Genomic DNA, 22,677 nt, shown 5'->3' with positions numbered 1-22,677 from the left:
AGTTAATAATAGTCATGTGCTTTGCAGCTGGTGCATTGCCAAAAAGGAGGCTTACTAAAAAAAAAAAGAAGACTGGGGCAGCAAACACCAAATACATTTGTAACTTGCCTTTTCAAATGTAGAAAGTGCTGTCTGTCATTCAACAATTATAATGTTTTACAGAAAGAATAGGTTAGGACACTGTTTCATGAGTGACACTGGATACAGTTGTTCATGTTGCAAATATCTTTCTTTTTCCCCTCTTCCTGAATGTCAATATGCATGTTACTGGTCTAATTACATGATAGCAAAGCATGGTCAACCAGAAGGTGGAGATAGATGCAAAGGACTGTGTTTCTGGAAGACTACATGTCTTGCTTTAACAGCAATAATAATAATAGTAATAGTAATGCTTTCCAAAATAAAATGTGAACCCTTGATTACTTCTGTTGCTGAATTCTGTGGTGTGGAGAGGGGACAAATTTACCAAAGTTGCCTACCCCTACCCTACTTTAAATGAAACTTGCCTGACTCCAGTGGGAATGTAAACAGTAATTTAAGTGATTTAACCTCTAGTTAGCACAAAGATGGCTTTGTTCTGAAATCTGAACAGAACCTTTCACCGCTTTGGCAGCCATCACATTTTGGCTTAATAAATAGAGAAATGCACCAGCCTTTTGCCCAGGTGTGCATTGCCATGTACTACGATGATTTGGTATGATTCAGTGGCTCAAAATTCTGCTATGCAGATCCACATTAACAAAGGGAATGACGACAGCAGTAGCAGCAAATGCCTGCTTCCTCTGGCTATGTTGAGGTTAATGTGACTTTGTGTGCCCCAAAATGGCCAAAGGAAATATTTAACCATTGATTTGCTGATGATGATGACATCATTTCCCTTGCTTGGTGCACATTGAGCTGTGCAGCAGGATTTCAGCCACAGTGGTGCAGTCACATGGTAATCACTCATGATATAGGTCATGGTATGAAAGGAAGAGCAAGACGGTGCTTACACAGGGGGAAATGCCCTGCTGATCTCTCTCTCTCTCTCTCTCTCTCTCTGTGTGTGTGTGTGTGTGTGTGTGTGTATGTGTGTATTAGTCAAGATATTTCTGATCCTGCAGCTTTGAAATATAGAGGCCACATGTTCCACAGTTCAAGGCATTCTGAAGGCCTGTCCAGAGGGATGTGTGAGAAGTAGTGGAGTCAAAGGACATAGTCCAGTCTGATCTAGTTCCAGATAACTTTAGTTTGAAAACCATCTTGTTTAACTATAACATGCTGCTGCTACTTCCTCCTTCCCCTCCTCTCTGTCTCTCTCTTAAAATGCTGTGTTGACAGTTTCTGATCCAAAAACTGGGTTTATATCATTGTTGCATATTGGATGTGTTCCCACTAATGGCCACATGTGCAAACCTTATAAAACCACTGTATTAAATTGGCTTTTAAAGTTTGAAGCTGCCGCCTTCTTTTAAAACCGTGTTCTAATTTTTATAGCCTTTTCTTATATTACTTTATTCGGAAACATTTTGACTTAAACAATTGCATTCATTCCATATCAAAACACACACAGAGAGACCATTTGTGGTAGTCTCTGATTAGAATTGAGGGGCCCATAGAGTGTCCCTTACTTGGTTGAAAACTTCAGTTTTAAAAAGTTAACCATTTCTATACATATAGAGAGATGCAATATATTGGAGTTTGCTTTCTGTTTCTATGTGTTCCTTTTTTTCCTTTTAGCATTTGAAGTCAGAACTGTATTGTAGCTGACTGAAACTTTTGGCAGGTCTCCTGAAAGAAAAGGCAAAGATAAATTTTGGCTTAAGAGGAAGAAGAGTTAAATTACTTGTTGCTGAAGCAAAGCAGATGCTTTCGCTGGTGCTTTAGAGGGAGAACAGTCCAAGTGTGTGCAGCAAATGTCTTCAGTGAGGTTTCTGCCTAAAACCTTACACAATTTTTGCACAGAGAGAGAATGTACTCACAAGGGACCTGGCATATTATGAATAAAATAATGTTGTCTGCCCTTAGTCACTTGTAAACGTGACTAATAAAAAAAATATTTTTCTTTAGTTTTTGTTCAGTAACTAGATTTTTTTTGGTGCGTCTGGGAGAGTATTGACAGAAAGTGCAGATTGGGTATTGATTATAACATGATCACTTTCTGGCACAGATTTATTCTTCTTCTTTGGAAAGTCCTGGAGTAGTGATCAGGTTCTTGCCTTCACTTTTTTTTTTTTTTTTTTTTTTTGCAGAATTATTTACGTATAATAGATGTAGAAAAAAATTGTGTGAATGACAGTTGAAGGCAAAGAAGTGGAACATGTGGCTTATATCCCCCTTCACTTTTGTCCATCCTAGTCTGAGCTTATGGAGAGTTGTTATCCAATGTGAGTAGACCACACATTCCTTAAGCCCTGATTGTAGGCTTTCCACCATTTTGATCTGCCTACAGTTCCTAAAGAGAGAACAGGATTTTACCCATGTCTGGAAAAACAAGACAACACCTTTGTAAGGGTAAATATGCTAAGAGATGAGGTAGTTCAACTTATGCAGTCGAGGGGGCAAAGTTCAGCCCTATAGATGTTGGACTCTTACTTCCCAGCAGCCTTTGACAACCTGGTGAAGAATGCTAGAAATTGCAGTCAGCACCCTCTGGGGGAAGGGTACACTTTGCCCAACTCCAAATGTTACACCCTCAGCTGATGATATTGAGTTTATGCATATTCCTTGATCACATCCAGTGAGCTGGCTACTTTTACCAAGAATAAGAGTATCTCCATGACCGGTGTGGGTCACAGCAGCCAGAAAAAGAATGCATGTATCTGCTGTTGTTGGCTGGGCTGTGACATGAAGTAATTGTAGGAAAGGAAGCTAGCTGTCTACCCATTGTGTCTACTAAACAGCGGTAACAAATATAATGGATGGGTGGTTTGTCCAGCTTGTGTTTGAAAACATCTGCAGTCAGATTTTTCTCAGTTACTCGTTCCACTGGCCTTATCATTATTTCCCATTATAATCATGTTGATTTTCAGTTTTCCAGTAAATGCAGTTTACTAGTCCAAAGATCACACCAAATCATAGTTTCCTGTCAGATCCACTGTTTCCCACTGCACATGTTGTAACAGATTATTTAGCGCTAAACACTTGGTTGCATATGTCATTCTATTTAAAGCATCCCTTCACATTTTTCCAATAAGTTCATGTTTATTCCCTTTTTTCTCTGTCTCCTTTTCTGGATCTTTTGTTAAAATGTCAGTTTTGTTGGCTTCTGTGAGTTGCAGCTGGTAGTGAACTGTGTAATTTGTCTTCTGTCCAGAATGGAAAATTATTGCTTGATTCATCTGGTTGATGTTCTGTTTGCTCCTAGCTCAATTCATTGTGATGGTTAATGTGTCTTAAAGATGTAGAAAATGTGTGCTTCTGGCTGATTCTTCCTTGATGCATATCCTTGCTTTTTCAGGGAACTGGAGTGATGGGTTTTGTGGCAGACCCCTCCCTAGTGAGATCTGCAGCCTCCTCCCTTATCATAGTAACCTGCTAGGTCAGGGGTGGGCAATTAATTTCTATAGGGGGACCACATGAAAAATCTGAACTTTGTTCGGGGGCTGAACCAACTTTACTTAAAAATAAAATGAAACAGTGATGTTATGGTTGTTTTTATTTTAAACTTGCTAATCCTCACTAATACTAAAGAGGTTTTTTGCGGTATGTTAAAGATAAGCAACTGATCAACTTTAGAAAAAAAGCTGTAAATGGTTCTGATGTTCAAAACTGTCTGCGGTCTGGACAGGAGCGGCTCGCGGGCCATATGTGGCCCTAGGGCCACACTTTGCCCAGGTCTGTGTTAGGTTATTGTAAGATTCCTTGGGAAGATGGCAGTTTTGAAAGGCAACTAAGAGTTGTGTTACATCAACAAACTCCCAACTTTTTAGCATTAAGCTGCCCACAGTAGACTAAACACTGAACTGTGGTATGTTCTGCTGTATCAAACACTTTGCAAACTTGGAATCAAGTATAAGTTCTGATAGCTTCACAGCATGATTTCAGAGTTATTGTTATGTGCCGGCAAGTTCTCACTGACCTTTGGCAATCTCAAGAATGAGTGATCTCCTAAATGTCCGGTTCTCAATAGCCCTGCTCAGTCCCTACAAAATCAAGCCTGTGGCTTCCTTTAGGGAGTCAGTCTATCTCATATTTGATCTTCCTCTTTCCCCAGTGCCTTCAGACTTTGGCTTTTCCAAAGAATTGTGCTTTTTCACGATCTCCCCAAAGTAGGACAAATAGGAATCCCATGTAGGAGTAAAATGTCATAATTAACTAGGAGTAAAATGTAATAATTTTTCAGCATATATAGGGCATGTCATGAGAATGGCTGATGGCCAGATTCCAAAGGATCTCCTGTATGGAGAATTAGTGCAGGGAAACCGCCCCAGAGGGAGACCACAGCTGTGATACAAGGACATCTGCAAGCGGGATCTGAGGGCCTTAGGAATGGACCTCAACAGATGGGAAACCCTGGCCTCTGAGCCTTCAGCCTGGAGGCAGGCGTTGCATCACAGCCTCTGAAGAGACCCTTGTCCAGCAGGCCGAGGGAAAGAGGCAGTCCTGAAACCAGCAAAATCAGGGAGCTGGACATGGGACAGACTGTATTTGTCTTCAGTGTGGAAGGGACTGTCACTCTCAAATTGGCCTCCTCAGCCACACTAGACACTGTTCCAAGACCTCCATACAGAGCACGTTACCATAGTCTTTTGAGACTGAAGGATGCCTAATGAATGAGTATAACAGAACTAAAACAGAAGAGTTGTAGCACCTTAAAGATAAACAGATTTATTACAGTGTGAGCTTTTGTGGATTACAATCCACTTCTTCAGTTACATGTCTCAAAAAGCAGATTGTAATCCATTGAAGTGCACATGGAAATAAATCTGTTTGTCTTTCAAATGCCACAACTGTTTTGTTTTTGTTTTCATTGTACAAATGTAATAAAGAAGGTGACATTTCAGCTCCAGCAGTGGGATAATGGAAATGATCTAACAAGTCAGTACCTTCCTGTCTTCTGGCCTGGGTAACAATGCACACAGCATCCTATTGGCTGGTGTCCAGCCTATCATGAGCCATATTGCCCCTCTCTAGCAACAGTATAAAAAGGCTCTGGGAAAACGTGCACAGTTCTTTTTCTGGCAGCTCTTCAAATGATAGCTCAACCTTTAAGAGCAGAAGGAAATCTGAAAAGACAAGAGAACAGGAGGGCAAGGTGGAAGAACAGATGCCAAGAAGCAGGGCAGTGAGACAACCCAAAGAAGTAAAAATCCAAGTCGACCTTTTCCAGCCAGATAGCCAGTATCCAAGGCAAAGCAAGCAAACAGAGACGGTTTGGACCAGACCAAGGACTGTTGGTTGACTGGCAAAATCCACAGTGACATGTCTGACAGTCAGTGTGACATGGAGAGCTCTGAGGAGCTTGAGCCACCTTGCCAGTCAAGAAGACCCAAAACGTCACGTTCTTGCCGAGCTGGTTTGATATTCCCCGTGAGCCGCATTGACCGATTCCTCAGGAGAGGAGACTATGCAGAGCGAATTGGATCAGGAGCCTCAGTTTACATGGCAGCGGTGCTTCAGTACCTGACATATGACATTGTTGATATTGCTGGGAACATTGCCGCAGGTGAATACAAGCAGCGAATTGCCCCCCAGCACATACAGCAAGCCATCAGCAATGATTCTGAACTGTGCTCTCTGCTTGGAAGTATTGCCTTCCCCCAGGGGAAAACGTTGCCCAAGAATCAGCCTGCCACATCATCCAGGAAGGGGAAGGGCAGGAAGTCTGGCAAGGCTGTAAGAGCCCATAGTGCAGTTGCTGCATAAACAAAAGTGATGCCATTTATGCTGGCTTGGATTGAAGACTTCTGGTACCCAGCCCTGTGGTCTAATAAAAGCTGCTCTGAAGATTAGTTCTCTGTTGTGTGAACGTATTTCTTTCCACATCAGTTGTGGGCAGTTGTGGGCAATTTTAGGCAAGCTGGCTCTCATTCTGATAGTGTGGCAATCCTAGAGTAATGAAGAACCTTACAGTCTCTACAGCAAAAGCACATTATGTAAATGTCATGTTGATATTTTCACGTGTCTTGTATTCATGAGCTCCTTCGTTTGGAGAAAGGCGGCACAGAAATGTAAACAACCAACAAATAAATAAATACTGTGTCGGTGTCCACCATTTTAGAGCAAGCATCCAGAATCTGGTTGCTTTTCAACACTGATGTTCATATGTATATTTTTGACTTCCTGATACCATTTCATTTCAAGCCACAATAGGAAACATACATTCCTTCCATGAGATGGATTGTGGGGGGCAGGCCTTCTGATTCATAGGGCAGATAAGGCCATGTGCTGCTCTCTCCTAATTCTATACTGAGGTAGTAAACTCAAAAACCTGTGACTTCATAAAAGTCAACATTTCCCCTTCATTAAGGAATCTCTGGATAGGATTGTGGTGGTTTGTTTAACCCTGAAGCCTTGTCTTCATTGATTGCTACTTGAAACTGATTTCAGTTAGTCCCAGACCATTCTTCCCTTTGTGTCAGAATTCTACAGAATGTGGTGTATCACTTAAGCTTCTACTGTTGCATCTGGGATTGAGAGAGTGAACATTATTTAACCCTAAAATTCTTATTCTTCCAGGATTAAGCTGCTAGGCATTGGACACACGGTGCTAAGACTTTAAGCCTAAGAATGGCATTTTTAAAAATGGAATTAGGTAGGCCATCTGTTCCATTAGTTTGCTATCTGTTTTTTAAATTCCTTTGAATTGTGATACTACACAAGAGAGTTCTGAAGTGTTGAGCAGTAATGGGAATATGGTTTGGATGCTTGTTCAAAGTGGTTTCTGGAGCAGCTGGTTTTGTATTGCTGGTGATGCCCCAGCTTTTGAAGTCCTACCTACCTCTTTGCTAACACTTTTGATGATGGGAAACTGCTGCACTGGGTCTTGCATTCCTTCCCAATGAAGTCTTGTACCTGTTTTTATTAGGAGCTCTAGTCAACTATTCATAAGAGGAGAAACTGATGGGTTTCGAACAGTTACAGCAGCTGGAAGGAAAACAAAATGGACATGGTTCAGCCTTTAAGCTGAAGATGCAAATTGTCAATGATGAGCTAAGTTAAGCATGTGATCCAGTCAACCACCGTCCTTTAAGGTAACTGATAAGTGATGGGATGAAAGAGAAGAAATAAAGAAGAATGAATCCTGGCTTGCAAAATCTAGCCAGAAGTGACTGTGGTGGGGTCAGGAGAAGGGACTCTAGTTGGTTAACCTCAAGGTTAGGGTGGGTCAACTATGCTGTGACAAGGATACACAAAACAGCAAGAAAAAATCAAGGGATTCACAAAGGAGACATTGAAGGTGGGTTTGTTTGTTGATCTCCATTTGTATAACCTACCAGTTCCTTTCAGGTATTACAGCTTTCTGCAGTGTATTGTTTGGCCCTTAATACTCTTCAACTTTAGCTGACATTTAATTTTAATAATGTAGAAGGAGAAGTGTGGGCATCATGCTTGTATTTTCAGTGCATGCTAGTGAACAGTGTTACATCTAAATTCTTAGTTCTGAAAGTGTAAAATAGGGATGAGCAGTTACTCTGCATTAAGTGCTAATGGGTCTGAATCACACTGTGCAGCAGCCCCCATCCAGCATGTGCGGCTGCTGTTAGGCATGAGGCTAGGACATGATCATGTGTGTGAGCCAGTGTCTCCCAATGGGGATTGTCCAAATGACTGCACGTGGTGGCTGTTTTTAGTAACTTTCAGGCTTTTCTAGGCTCTGGTACCAAAACTGCCTCTTACTACCAATGTTCTTGTCTCTTCTTTTTAGAATTGTGTTGGTCAGCTGCCTGTTTCTTTTTTGAAATAAATTGAGCAAGTCTTCAAAGAAAGGAAGGTGTATTCTCAAAGGCTTTCACAGCCAGGATCCGATGGTTATTGTGGGTTTTCCGGGCTTTTTGGCCGTGTTTGGTATTTGTTGAATTTCTGTTTTTGTCTGGCTGTGTAGTTCACAATTTCTTTTTCCATCTTTCTGTCGGGGAGGTATCGATCTTGTCCCAATCTTGACTTCGTATTTTTTGGCTGATATTGATGTGTAGGAATAGTAGTTCTTTGTCTGTGGAGTCCAGGTTTTTGCGGGTTGTGTGGATTCTTTCCCGTAGGAGGGCATGTTCCAGGTGATCATAGATACGGCTAGCCTGTGCGGAAACGAAGGTCCTTTTAGTCCTGAGGAAGGCTGGTATGGTTTTTGTGTCTCTGCAGCATAGTAAAAATATTAAGGAACATAGTTGGTGTGCTCTTTTGCTTTGGAGTGTTTCCAGTCTCTGGGTCTGTCTGTTTCCTCCCTGTAGAGGCGTTCAATATATTCTCGACGGCTTTCACAGCCGAGATCCGATGGTTGTTGTGGGTTTTCTGGGCTGTATCCAAGCCAAACAGCCCAGAAAAACCACAACAATCAAATGGAGGTGTGTTTGCTTTATGTATCCACCAGAAGGGAAAATAGGTCCCTCCAAGTGTTTCAGTATTGAGCACCCTGTATCCTTAATGTAGTTGAACAGGGTCAGGTAAACAATAGTTCTTCACTCAGGCCTGAGCTTATGATGGCTTATGTAAGCAGCAGGATAACAATCATGAATTGTGAAATTTCACTGCTGAAATTGCTCAGCAATTTCATTACTGATTTCTGCTCAGCTGCCAGCAACAAGGGTGTGGGACTTATTTTTAGCACAGCATTTCTTTAGCCTTTCGTTTTGCAGATCACTCTCTTGGTAACTATCATGGGTTTTTTTTTAAACTAACTTATTTTCCCAGCCACCTGGGGGAGGGAAGGTTGTTTTGCTGTGTGTCCAAGAGCCATTTCAAGAAGAACAGAAGATACACTAATCTGTTTGCATTTGGAATACAGTATCACACCTTTCCTGCTTGGACCAGCATCCAGGGTCCTATTCAGCCAAGGTGTTGTCCTTTACAATCTATACAGAGACATCATACAAGGCTTTGTTTTCTTGATCCTAAATTCTGAGGCTGCACAATAGCATTTTTATAGCTATCAAAGACAAATGGGAATGAAGGAGACAAAATTAAATATTCAGTTCACTAGTATCTAACAATGGTGATCAGAAAATTGAGCATATGAGTACTTGCCGTATTTTTTTTTTTAAAAAAAGACTTTTAACGCGTGTCTGTTCCTTGAAACTTGAAGAGATGGATTTGGATGTAGTCTTTTTGGTGTTTCTCCTTCAGAAGCACTATTTAGAAGTAAAAAAAAAAACTCTGCTGATTTTGCAGTTAATGTCAGACCATTCTGTATAAGGTTTGCTGTCTGATCCTGCCTCACAGGCCTGTTGCATGGATAGGCTATATTTGCTATCCTTCTTTCTTGAAGAAAAGGAAAGATTTAAAATGCAATCGATACATAGATAATGATGTGTGGATAGGTTGCTCTTGTCCAGTTTTGCGTGATCACAGCTGCATTTTTGTTTTGAAAATACTGTACAGGATGTATCTGAGATGGCATAGGTAGTTAAATAGTCCTTCATCAGCATCTTTTCCCCGGGAGTCAGAAGACAGATTTACTGTGCATTTGAAAAAATTGGGAAAATGTTTTTAAAAAGATAAAGGTGTTGTCTGCTGTTGCATTTTGGGATTTGAATTATCCACACTATTTGCACATCCTGCAGAATCAAGTGTTACAAATAAACTGTAGTATTTCCTGAGCATGCGTTTCAAATAACAGTAGCAACTTGTACTCAATTTATCTTGAGATAACAAGTAAACACAAATAATATTGAGATTAATTTTTCTTATAAAAATCCAATTATGTATGTCTACAAAGGCAGCTACTTTTAAATAAATAGTCATGCAGCGACATACCTTGTTTCTTAAACCCTGTTTGTTTCACCATTCTTACCAGCTGGAATGCATGCTGAACTGATTTGTGAGAGGAATCAATTAAGAAAGGGACTTCATCATTTGAAATGGGAAGAACAGAAAACATGGCTTTCAGGAAATGACTTTCCTTGAGAAGTAAAAGCTGCATTTTGTACTGCTTAGATTGGTTTATAACTTGGGTGTTCATTGTTTCATGTAACAGAAAAACTTTTACCTCAATAGTCCACAAAACAATTTGTTAGTCGTATATTAAACAGCATAACTTTTTTTCTCATATTTTTCAGGTCATAATTGTAACCACTATGTTGTCATCGTCTGGCATAGCTGTAAGTGTGACTTGACGTCTTGAAGACTGCATCCATGGCCATTGGATGATCTGATAAACCATGGAGCTGAAGGTATGGGTCGACGGAGTGCAAAGGATCGTTTGTGGTGTCACTGAAGTTACCACATGTCAGGAAGTTGTTATAGCGCTTGCTCAGGCTATTGGTAAGTGAAATGATGTTCTTGTGGCCAAGATCAACCATAGGATAATTAGTATCCATGGCAAGGGTCACTGTCAGTGCTTTCTCCCCATCAGGTTCGCGATGTTACCTAGCTGTGTAGCTTGTGCAGAAGTACAAAGGAAAAAAAAGGCTTTATTAAACAGATTTTTAAAAATCTAGGATAAATTGGATCAGCTGAAAGTTTAACATATTTGAAGCAAATTAATGGAAATTCAGTGTTCTAATAGGCGAACAATCTGTGGAACGTGACAGGATGGGGAGTTTAAAAACACAAATACTGTAGATGGTTTTGGTACTCTCTCTCTCTCTGTACACAGTGCATTCAACAAACACTGAGCTTATCCTGATACCTTTGCTACACTGCCCTTTTTAGTTTGCCCCAGGACAAACAGCCTATTTGCTCGGTCCTAGTCCAGGAACATCTGGGGACCCAAGGTGGGCAGCCACTGCTGTAAAAGATTTATGAACAGATGCAGTAGCTCAAGCTGCGTATCAGAGATGACAAGAATGTACTGGGAGGCCTCATTCATGCCCTGAGTATTGAGCTGTTCAGAATTCATGCAATGTAAAAGTTGTATAGGGAGTCAACATGAACAGTCCAGGCTAACTGTTCAAGCATCCCCACTTAGGAAAAAGCTTCAAAAGCAGGAAAACGGAGATCAAAGAGCCCTTTCTGATGTCCATTTTCGCTCATTTAAAAGTGCCTTACAATGTTTGGAACAGGTTTTAAATGCTTGCAATCGTTAGCCCACCTCCTGAACCCTATGCAGACTTAATTTGGTGTTATTCTGAGTCGTCCTTAATTTTGGGTGATTTTTTGAATTTTCTCTCATTGGAATGCATTGGATGGAAAGTTCAATACATTCCAATGAGAGAAAATTAAAAAAATCACTAAAAATTAAGGACGACTCAGAACAACATCAAATTAAGTTTGCATAGGGTTCAGGAGGTGGGCTAACGATTGCAAGCATTTAAAACCTGTTCCAAACACTGTAAGGCACTTTTACAGGAGCGAAAAAGGACTTCGCAAAGCCATTGAAATGTATTGAGTTGGCTTCAATACATTCCAATGGAGGAAACATTGTTTCACACAGCGATGTTTCCTATGGGTTTTTTTCACTTAAAGACGGCAATCTGTTCCAATTGGAACGGATTAACCGGTTTTCAATTCATTCCTATGGGAAATGGTGTTTCACAGAACGATGTTTCACACAACGTTGATTTTTTTGGAACCAATTAACATCGTTGTGTGAGGCACCACTGTATACTCTTTAAAATAGAGATGGGTAGTTTGAGTGAAGGTCAAGATCTATGGTCTCTGTGGATCAGGAGAGAAGCTAAGATCACTACTCAGGTACTCAGATTTTATCAGCTTCTTACTATCAGAACCAGTTTAGGGTTAAGGGCAATTAAAGCGGAATCCATACTCAGTTGGTATACTTTTGACCCCAGACTCCCAAGGTGAATTGCTGAGCCACAGAAAGGCATGAATGGTGGAGTATATTGGTGCAAATTAGCAGAGTTTTGTCCCAGTCCCGTTGAATCACACAAAGACAGCTTCTTCCAACACCAAGTATATTTACAGTATATACAGAAGTTCAGCAGTACAAACCGGCAGCATGACATTCATTAGAAGAGATCTTACATCTTCTCCACATGTCCACACAGTTATACACATGCATATTTACATATAGCCAATCAGTAAGGACATTGCATCACCCCAGACACTACTTCATTTAATACACATACTGCATGACTCAGCATTTTGCAAACCTGTCAAATATGGCTGCTGATTATCATGGGCCTTTTTTCTACCTCAGTGTGGAAATTATCCTTGACAGAGTAGGGGGTTGCTATGTTCTTCTTCCCTCTCAGAACTACCTTCATCAAGTCCCTAGAACATTTCTTAAATTTGGAAGGGCTTAAATACAATTTGGATGTTTGCTCAATGTTCTCTGTCAGAAAACACTTCCAGACTAGTACTGGCAGCACATATACATGCCTCACAAAATATCATACAGGCCCTGCCAATGACTGATGGTGTATGTTGTCTGTAGGAAGAACATACCACATAGTTGTTCTTAGCCTAAGCCTAAGGCCTGCCAGCTATTTGGACTTCAGCTCCCAGGATTCCTAATAATTGGTCATGCTGGTTGGACCCTATGGGAGAGTAGTTCAAAACCGCTGGGGGGGCAATGTTTGGGAGCCATTGATACAGAACTAGGGAGTACTTTGCTTTCATCTCTTTAAGCTTCTTGCTGATATACCTGAATTCCCAAGATCTAACTACTAGCTAAATATACTTCAATGGAGATGTGACTCTGCTTCTTAGGTGTGCCTTTTGATGTACAGTGGGGTCTCTACTTAAGAACTTAATCCGTATTGGAAGGTGGTTCTCAAGTTGAAAAGTTCTTATGTTGAATCTGCATTTCCCATAGGAATACATTGAAAACCATTTAATCCGTATCTGCTCTTTTCCGTCCATAGAAACTACAGTGGAACCTCTACTTAAGAACTTAATCCGTTTTGGAATGGTGTTCTTAAGTTGAAATGTTCTTAAGTTGAAGCAAAATTTCCCATAGGAATGGACTGAAAACCAATTAATCCGTTCTGGCTGTTTTTTTGTTATGTAGAGGTGCGTTCGTACATTAACCAAAGCTGGTTAATACGTATCTACCACTATGGGGAGAATTTTTTTTTAACCTAAGATGACCTAAGGTTAAAAAAAGAGCAGGAAAGGTTTTTTTTTCCTGTTCTTATCTTGGATTTCTGTTCTCAAGTAGAAGCAAAATTTAGCAAATGGAGCTGTTCTTAAGTTGGATTGTTCTTAAGTGGGGACGTTCTTAAGTAGAGACCCCACTGTAGTTGGCGTGGAAGAAATTCTCTTAGTATCTTAAAAGATGTGATCATTGTCTAATAACATGGCCATGTTTATGATTTGTGCAACAGCTCATGTGATGCTCTCCTTGCAGGAGAGTCTACAAAATCAGCATGGAGATGCTAAGTACTAGAGCAGTGCTACACCACTTGATGCCCTGTGCTGCAAATCATGACATTTTCTGAAGTTCTGTGTACTTTCTGTATTCCCACAATGACAAAAGAGGCTTTCTGCTCTCTCTTACTGCTGTGAGCCCTTCACTTGTACTCTGATTTATTTATCAGCACCACTTCCATTTTGGCTTCAGGTAGTTGTTTGGCTCATCTTATAATTTCATTTTCATTGCCCTCTGGGAAGGCAGAGGAAGAGTTTAAATGCAAGTTTTAATAACATTAATATCTCTCTCTCCAGAATAAAGGTGCACTATCAGATTCTGCATCTTGAATAACTTCATTTTCATGTCTGTATATATTCTAAATTAAACTGGGTTGATATCTGCATTCCTTTTTAAAAAACCTATAAAAATCTGTGCAGGATTTAAGCTGCTGCAATTGTACATCTTGTTAACAACATACATCTTTTGAGGTGCATAATGTGACCGTATAAAAAGATGTCTCTGGTAATATTTATTTTAATGAAAAAGATTGCTTTAAGCCCTATTTCAAGCTATGCATAATTCACACTGTGTACAATTCATATTGAATTCAAATAACTATTCTGCTAAGCTTTCAGATATTTACATGCACAATAATTGTACTGTTTTCACTTTCAAATATTTAAGCAACGCTTTAATACTTCTGTGAGAATTATTAAAAGGCGTTTACATAGCACTTTTGAACAAGGAGTTGCTAACATTCTGTTCAAAATGTATTGTACTATATCAAAGGATTTAAATTCTTCTACTTTCAACAAAGAGGGAGAAATTGGAAGAAGAAAGTTATTGTATCTGGATCGTGACTATAATATTCTCTGTCAACCGTTACAACATTCTTGACTGTGCTGTTTAAAAATAGTTTTACGTACTAACACATTCAATGTCATCTTAAGTCTGTGGCATGTTTGTAAAATAGGCAGTTCCCTCCATTTATCTGTAGTAAAAGCTTTAGAAAAACATTTCAGTTACTAGCAGGGGCAATCTGAAATATTTGTCTTTGAGTACATCTGCAGCATATGGATATCCCATATCACTGTTTCAAGCCCCATGTTTCTGTGTGTTTCCTACGTTGTCTCTCGTGCAAAAAAGCCTGGAAAAGTTTCTTCTTTCCTTGGGAGGTGCTGAGTGCTCCAGCGCTGGAGGTATTCAAGAGAAAATGAGACAACCATCTGTCGGATATACAGTGGTGCCTCGCTTAACGAGTGCCTCGCTGAGCGATGAAATCGCTTAATGAGGCACTCTGGGCCATCGCTGGAGCATTCGCTCAGCGATGGCCCCTATGGGTTTTTTTCGCTTTGCGAAGATCGCTAAGCGATTCGCTTAGCGATCTTCGCATAACGAAGCCGGGGAGAACAGCTGATCGGCGGTTCCAAAATGGCCGCCGGAAGGTCAGCGCCACATTTTCGCGCCCTGCCCTCGCTTAACGAGGGCGCGAAAATGGCGGCGCTATGAAGAAACATCGCTGAACGGTGAGTTTTCAAGCCATAGGAACGCATTGAACAAAGTTCAATGCGTTTCTATGGCTTTTTTTATTCCGTTTAGCGATGTTTCGCTATAGCGAAGGTTAATCCGGAACGGATTAACCTCGCTATGCGAGGCACCACTGTACATTGATTTAGATTCCTGCACTGAGCAGGGGTTGGATTCAATGGCCTTATAGGCCCTTTCCAATTCCATTATTCTATGATTCTTTGATTTCTCCTTAACAGCTAGATCCCACCACCACCATGCCATCCAGCTTGACCAATGGCCCTGCTGGTTATGGGATTTAGGTAATCCAAAAAAAATGAATTTTCCCCAGCCACATGCATAGATATACATACAAATAACAAGAAAGGGGTAGCATTTTGACATAGTAAAATGCTGGGGAACAAACTGGCAGCTGACAGGTCTATAGATAAACTCCACTCTGAGGGCCATTTTGTGTGAGGGTTTTGTTTTTGTGTTTTGCTTTGTTTTGTGGTTTTTTGGTGTGTGTGTGTGTGTGTGTGTGTGTGTGTGTGTGTGTGTGTTTTTGTTTGTTTGTTTGTTTGTTTGTTTGTTTTGGAACATGCAAGATATTCCCTCCAGCAGTCTCCCTCTGAGGTGATCTCTGCTAAGGCCCTAGATTACCCCAGTTTCTTCTTCTGAGGGACTTCAACATTTAGTTCAGGATTCCATGTCTGCCGTGACAACCATCAATTCACTCCTATGGTTTTAGACAATTTTGTTTTTGCCGACATAAAGTCCCTATGGGTCTCCTGGGAATCCCTGGTTTATGTATTTTTGGTAGCAGGTAGAAGGTGGTTGTTTGAGGGTTCTTAGAGTGTGTTAGTCAGGATTTGTTCACGTATATTTTCAGGGAAGGTTTTCAAGGGTTTTGCGATTCTTGTTGATTTTTGGCAGTTGGGAAACATTAGGAAATATTTAGAGTTAGACAGTTGTCTCTTCCTGCATGTAGCTCAATTTATCCAGATGGCCCCAGACATAGGCTTTTTTTTTTAATATGAAAGAATTGTATTACTGTGATTTTTGAGAAATTGTCTAGAAATTCCAGACATCTGACCTGTCTGGAATTATAGTTTAGAGTTTTAAAGCTCAAACAACCAAGGCCGCCACATCTCTTTTCCAGCCCAGTAGCTAAGTAATGAACGATTGATGATGTCTGCCGACAGAGGTGTCCATCTGTATCAAGTTGGCAAGCATTTTGTTTCTTGTGTGTTGTTCCTTGCTGGGAGCTTCTCGTGGACATTTTTGGTCAGATGAGATCACCTGGCTCTCTAAAGGGGAAACAGGCCAACTTCCATGAGCCTTCAGCTTGTCTGGCTCTGTTCTAAACGGCTCAGCCCTCAGGAGGCTATGTTCCAGACAAATGCTATTGATTCAAGACAAGCATTTATTTTATGCCTCAGGGTTTGCTTTAGGCTTTTCTCTTTTTGGGGTCATTTATTCGTGTGTTTTAAAGCCACCTGTGGATTAAAAAAAAGAGGTTAGTTGTACCTGGTTCAGCCAATTCCAGTATAGGCTAGCAACTGTGACCTTCAGATGTTTTTCACCTAAGGGGTGAGGCATTCATTGTTTTTCTTTTCCTTTCCTTTTTTTTCATTCTGGGAGCTCCATCTGGAGGTATCTAACACAAATGTGGGGTGTGTGTGGCAAATTCTGCCCTCAGCACTCTCATTGGGTCATATCAGTTCTAAAATTAGCTTTTTTATTAAAAACAACTATGATTTCTGCAGGCTCATGATCTTGATGATATTGCCCCTTCTTCAACTCCTCCCCCCCCCCCATTGGTGCAGAAAATGGCCTCCTAGCAGTGTCCACAGCCCATGGAGTCTGCTATGCCCATTTATGGTCCAAGCCAGAGCATACATAAAACCTTTAACCTTGGTGGTGTTACTTCTCATAGCTTCTGTCTTTCTTAGATTTATTTATTTATTTATTTATTTATTTATTTATTTATTTATTTATTTATTTATTTATTTATTTATTTATTGTCATTGTAAGTATATACACAGTATACCCATACAATGAAATTCACAGACACCCAGAGATCAGACCCATGCACACACATAAAATTCCCCAAACACTCCCCACCCATTAAAAATCCCCCAACACTCCCCACCCACTAAAAGTCCCCACTAAAAATACAAACATCTACACCGCAGGCCAAGTAACACAGTCCAACTAACTATTCACTCCTGGTGGTCTTTAAGCTCATTATTAAGTGCAATTATAGCTCTGGGATAAAAACTATTCAGAAAACGTGTGGTCCAAGTCTTAATTGTTCTTTATCTTCTGCCAGACGGCAACAGTTCAAAAAAGTTATAAGCAGGATGGGAAGAGTCTCTCAGGATGCTGTGTGACTTCCTCAGACAACGGGATGTGAAGATGTCATGCAGGGTTGGTAGCTGGAGCCCAATGATATTCTGGGCAATTTTAATGGTTCTCTGTAGAGCTTTTTTGTCTGCTACAGAGCTACTCCCAAACCATGCCAGAATGCCATAGGTTAGGACACTCTCAATGGTGCTACGATAATATGACAGAAGTAAATGCATTGGGGTGCATCACTTGATTTTTTAAAAATAAACACATCTCTAGTTAATGAATATGGGATATTTTGCTTCGATTCAAAATGCCAAGCAATGGCCTGATATTGCTGCACAATATTGTGCCCACATTTCCAGCAGGAAAAAGTCTGCCAAGCTTTATATAGCAGAGGGCACCCTAAACGTTGCTCAATATTTCTTCTGGGCATTTTGATTACTTTGTAGCCCCAAACAATAGGTAAAGGTAAAGGTTCCCCTTGACAATTTTTGTCCAGTCGTGTCCGACCCTAGGGGGCGGCGCTCATCCCGCTCTTCAAGCCATAGAGCCAGCGTTTGTCCGAAGACAATCTTTCCGTGGTCACATGGCCAGTGTGATTTAGACACGGAACACTGTTTACCTTCCCACCGAGATGGTACCTATTTATCTACTTGCATTTGCATGCTTTCGAACCGCTAGGTTGGCGGGAGCTGGGACAAGCGACAGGCGCTCACTCCGTCGTGTGGATTCGATCTTACAACTGCTTGGTCTTCTGACCCTGCAGCACAGGCTTCTGCGGTTTAGCCCACAGTGCCACCACGTCCCAAACAATAGATACCTAGGGAATATGTTAAAAAATAGCCCTGACACTTTGTGTTTCAGTGAGAAGTTGTTAACTGATGAAAAAAGGTCAGGTTCTCAGATTTCCCCTGCTTGGTGTATCTTTGTGAATAGTTTTGCTTGCCTGTTCCTTTTTTCATAGTTTTAAGTCAGTGTCTGTCTGTCTGTCTCTCTGTCTCTCTCTCGCTCGCTTACACACACACACACACACAAACCCTTCCTCACTCAATTTTCATCAATTAGTCACTTCAGTTCAGTATGTCCATTTCCTCTCATTAATTTAAACAAGCTCGATGAAGCCACCCTTTTTCCCGCCTTAATTCAAGCCTTCTGTTTGGCTTGCCTGTTCCTTTTTTCATAGTTTTGAGTCAGTCTCTCTCTCATATACACACACATCCACCCACCCACCCACCATTTTCTACATACATTTAAACAAGCTTGATGAAGCTGTCGGTCTCTCACACCTTCCTTCCCTCGTTAACTGAAGACTTTCCCTCTTCCTGCTTGCTTGCAGTCATCTCCGGCGGAAGCAGTCATTCACAAGCCCCAGATTAATTGACTGCCCAGGGCTATTCTGCAGCTGTAACCAATCAAGCAGGCTCATCTCCGATCTCTGAAAGAACGGATTTACAAGTGCCCTGCTGCAACCAAGGAAGTATCAGGGAGAGATGGCTTACAATTTGAGGTTTGGCTGCAAGGGGTAGGGGTGGGGGGGATGGGGGGTAGCGCTCTGCTTATTACCCCCAGGATGTTCACTTTTACCCCATTTGGGGTAATTTACCCATGTTCCCTGACCACTGCACTACACCAGGGAACTATGCAACAGGATGTTGGCCAAATTGGCAAAGTAACAGCATTATGTGTTAATTCCCACCTCAGATATATAGTAGGAGACATTCCAAAATATTAAATATTTTGAGTTGTTATTCCTTAGTTTGTGTTGTATAACTGTGAATACCTCACTGCTAGATGGTTCCATTTTATGGAGCCAACTATTTTAGATTCCAGAAGACTTCCTGAACAGTAGATTGGTGCCTGAAAATGCAGCCATCATTACCAACTCAATATCCTCAATGTATAGGTGGGTTGTAGTTACATGTTCATTTTTGCTTCACTTCCAAAAACATAGAAGCTAGTTAATCTAGACCAGAGGTCTCCAAAGTATGGCTCACAGGTCACAACCAACCTGTCTTGCCTTTTTATCCAGCCCGTGCATGTGTGTGCATGGGCGGGCGGGGGTGCGTATATGATGGCAAGCAGGAGTGCAGGCAGGCGGGTGTATGCGCGTGTTCCTTCGGCCCTCAAAAATATGGAAACATATTATGTGGCTCTCAGTATGAAAAGTTTGGAGTCCCCTGATCTAGACTGACTAGTAATCTTGTCACAGAGATCAGTATCTCCTATGGTATATTTCTATTAAATTAGTAGATCCAATTATAGACTTGTATCTCTTAATTCTGCAAAACAGTACACAAGTTTCTTATGAAAATCTCAAAGCTAATATACAAAATTATAATCCAAGTCATGAACAGTTGCTTATTTGTCCTGCATTTAGTTAAATACATGATTTAATTTCCTTTGCAAATGTACTTATTATCCCCTTATTTCTTAGAGTATTTTTAAAGTACTTTTAACAGTGTCAACAACCAACCAACCTGAAGTTGTAGACTAATCAGCTTGCCTACTGAAACACAGTTTATACTTAAATCTGTCACTGCTTGGCACAAAAATTCTTTAATAGCATTACTGAATGGTCTAAACCTCCCCACTCCCCAAAGAACTTAGCTAAAGTAAGTGTTAGTCTCAAATGCCAGTTATGGAATGCTGCTTTGCTGTTTCTCTTCTTGGATTTTTGAAATATGTTTAAATTGCCAGGGCAGGCTACACACATACATTGCTTTAATTTTACTATTAATATGTACCAAAAATATGTGGTACAACCCAAACATGGATATTTTGGCTGAACAGAGTATATGTTGGATTTTTGTCTGCATGTAACTATGTATGTTACTCAACCATTTTAGTCAAGTTTATTGTCAGTATCATTAGTCCTGACACATCATGCATTGGTTCTAATTACAGTTCAGTAAAAACAAAACAAAACTTGGCTTCCAAATTCAACTTAGTACCAGGTAGCAACATCATCCCCCCCCCCAACAAGCAGTGGTAGAGAGTCCAGAATTTGAGGGCTTTCTCCCACCTGAAGTTTGATTTCTTCAAAATGTTATCAAAAACGTTATCAAAAATTTGAAAGGCTAACAAGAAAAATTATTGAAGCCAAATAAGCAAAACTGTCCAATCAAATCAGAGTTTGGTTTGCGGCAATCAAGTGTCCTTCTAAATTTCTAGATACTGTAACTAGAAAGTTTCCTAGCAGAATCCTAATTAGGTTTTGCATAGACCATATTACCATATAATACTAAATAATAACTTAAAACAATAGTCATCAACACAGCCAGCTTCAAACAAGCCAGATTCATCACCCATGGTTTAAATGGGACAGTTTGTTTTTTGACCATGACCTCTAGATCATTTGTAAAAACCTGCACAGTCCCAGAAGTGGTCCCAGAAGAAGGAAATGGTAAGCCACTTCTGAGTATTCTCTACCTAGAAAACCCTAAAAAGGGTCACTATAAGCTAGAATTGACTTGATGACAGATCATGATGATGATGATAAAACACCAGGCACAGTCAAAATTATAAAAACATTCACTGATATTGTAAAACAAATACAAGTTTTTACCAAAAATGTAAGCATATTAAATATCAGCGCAGTACATATGCTGTTCCTTATATTGCTGTTTTTTGTAGCTCTGATGATATGATTTCTGAGATCTGCAACTGCGTATAGTATTGTGTGAAATTTCTTGATATTGCTCCTAAAGCTCCAGTGACTACGGGGATCACTGAAGTGTGTTTCTTCCAGAGGCAAGATGTTTTGATTGCCAGGTCTCTGTACTTTGTTAGTTTTTCCAATTCTTTATTTTTAACTTTGGCATCCCTGGGAATTGCAATGTCAATGATCCAGACATTTCTTCATTACTACTATGTCTGATGTGTTATGTTCAAGGTGTCTATCTGTTTGGATCCGAAAATCCCACAAGATCTTGACTTTTTGGAGGCCGGCAAGTTATATTTTTTGCATAATGACCAGTGCACTAATTTTGCCACACTATCATGTCTAATTTTGTAATCTGTGCAGTCTTTGGACATTCACAGATGAGGTGTGACACAGTTTCATCTTTTTCTTGGCAGAGTCGACATTTGCTGTTAGCACTAACTCCTTGGATCTTAGCTTTCATCACATTGGTTTGAAGTGCTTGTTCTTGTGCAGCAAAAATCAAGCCTTTGGTGTCTTTCTTAAGGGTCCCTAGTTTTAGCCATGCCCATGTTGAATTATGATCATGCTTTCCATCAGTATTTTTCAGGTGTTGTCCTTGTAGTGGTTTATTTTTTCCAGCTGTTTACTTTATTTTCAAATTGTTGTTTCTTATATTGAGACTTTGTTTCTGTTGTTTTCAAAATATTCTCCATTTTTGCCACCTTAAGTAATTTTCCTCTGCTTGTACTGATGTAACTATTTAGGCTTCTTTTTTCCTCCTCTACTATCTGCTTTATTTGCAATAATCCATGGCCTCCTATTTTTCATGGTAAATATAATTTGTCCACATCACTTTTTGAATGTAGTGTGTGATGCATGTTCATTCGTTTCCATGTTTTTGATCCAATTCTTCTAATTTGTTTTGAGTCCAATCTATTATTCCAGCTGGGTATCTAATTACTGGAATGGCCCGTGTGTTTAAGGCTTTGTTTGTATTTCCCCCATTTAATTTTGATTTTAAGATTTTCTGCAGTCTTTTGATATACAGTGGTGCCTCGCACAACGAGTGCCTCACACAACGATGAATTCACACAACGATGCCTTTTTCTGTTAAATTTGCTGCCTCACACAGCGATGTTTCCTATGGGGGATTTTCACACAACGATCTCCCTTTTAGCTCCTGTAAAAGTGTCTTACAATGTTTGGAAGCTGTTTTAAATGATTGCAATGGTTAGTCCACCTCCTGAAACCTATGCAAACTGATTTTGGTGTTGTTCTGACACTTCGTTAATTTATGATGATTTTTTGAATTTTCTCCATTGGAAACCATTGGATGGTCTGTCTAATGGTTTCCAAAGGAAAAAACAAAAAATCATCATAAATTAACGAAGTGTCAGAACAACACCAAAATCAGTTTGCATAGGTTTCAGGAGGTGGACTAACCATTGCAATAATTTAAAACAGCTTCCAAACATTGTAAGACACTTTTACAGGAGCGAAAAGGGAGATCGGGAAGAACTTTAAAAGGCAAACGGAGATCAAAGAGCCCTTTCCCGATCTCCCTTTTCGCTCCTGTAAAAGTGTCTTACAATGTTTGGAAGCTGTTTTAAATGATTGCAATGGTTAGTCCACCTCCTGAAACCTATGCAAACTGATTTTGGTGTTGTTCTGACACTTCGTTAATTTATGATGATTTTTTGTTTTTTCCATTGGAAACCATTAGACAGACCATCCAATGGTTTCCAATGGAGAAAATTCAAAAAATCATCATAAATTAACGAAG

General features: G+C 40.2%; 2 protein-coding genes across 4 annotated transcripts in view; both read left to right on the top strand.

The window, feature by feature from the left end:
- Positions 1 to 22,677, top strand: part of RASSF8 (Ras association domain family member 8) — a 116,717-nt gene that overhangs the window by 87,728 nt on the left and 6,312 nt on the right. For all 3 annotated transcript variants that reach the window (XM_020797781.3, XM_078394257.1, XM_078394258.1), the window contains one exon: positions 10,194 to 10,398. In XM_020797781.3, coding sequence (XP_020653440.3) covers positions 10,296 to 10,398 — 103 coding nt within the window. In that variant the 5' untranslated portion in view covers positions 10,194 to 10,295. The remainder of the gene's footprint in view (positions 1 to 10,193; positions 10,399 to 22,677) is intronic.
- On the top strand, positions 5,404 to 5,847 carry LOC110081231 (histone H2A-like). Its single transcript, XM_020797785.2, has one exon. The coding sequence runs from the start codon at positions 5,404 to 5,406 to the stop codon at positions 5,845 to 5,847; it is 444 nt and encodes a 147-aa protein (XP_020653444.1).

Source organism: Pogona vitticeps, chromosome 5 (genome assembly GCF_051106095.1).
Source record: "Pogona vitticeps strain Pit_001003342236 chromosome 5, PviZW2.1, whole genome shotgun sequence".
NCBI lineage: Eukaryota > Metazoa > Chordata > Lepidosauria > Squamata > Agamidae > Pogona > Pogona vitticeps.
This window is presented reverse-complemented; position numbering and strand designations above follow the sequence as displayed.

Excerpts from the sequence above, each read along its gene's own strand:
- LOC110081231 (XM_020797785.2), top strand. The coding sequence starts at position 5,404 with ATGTCTGACAGTCAGTGTGACATGGAGAGCTCTGAGGAGCTTGAGCCA.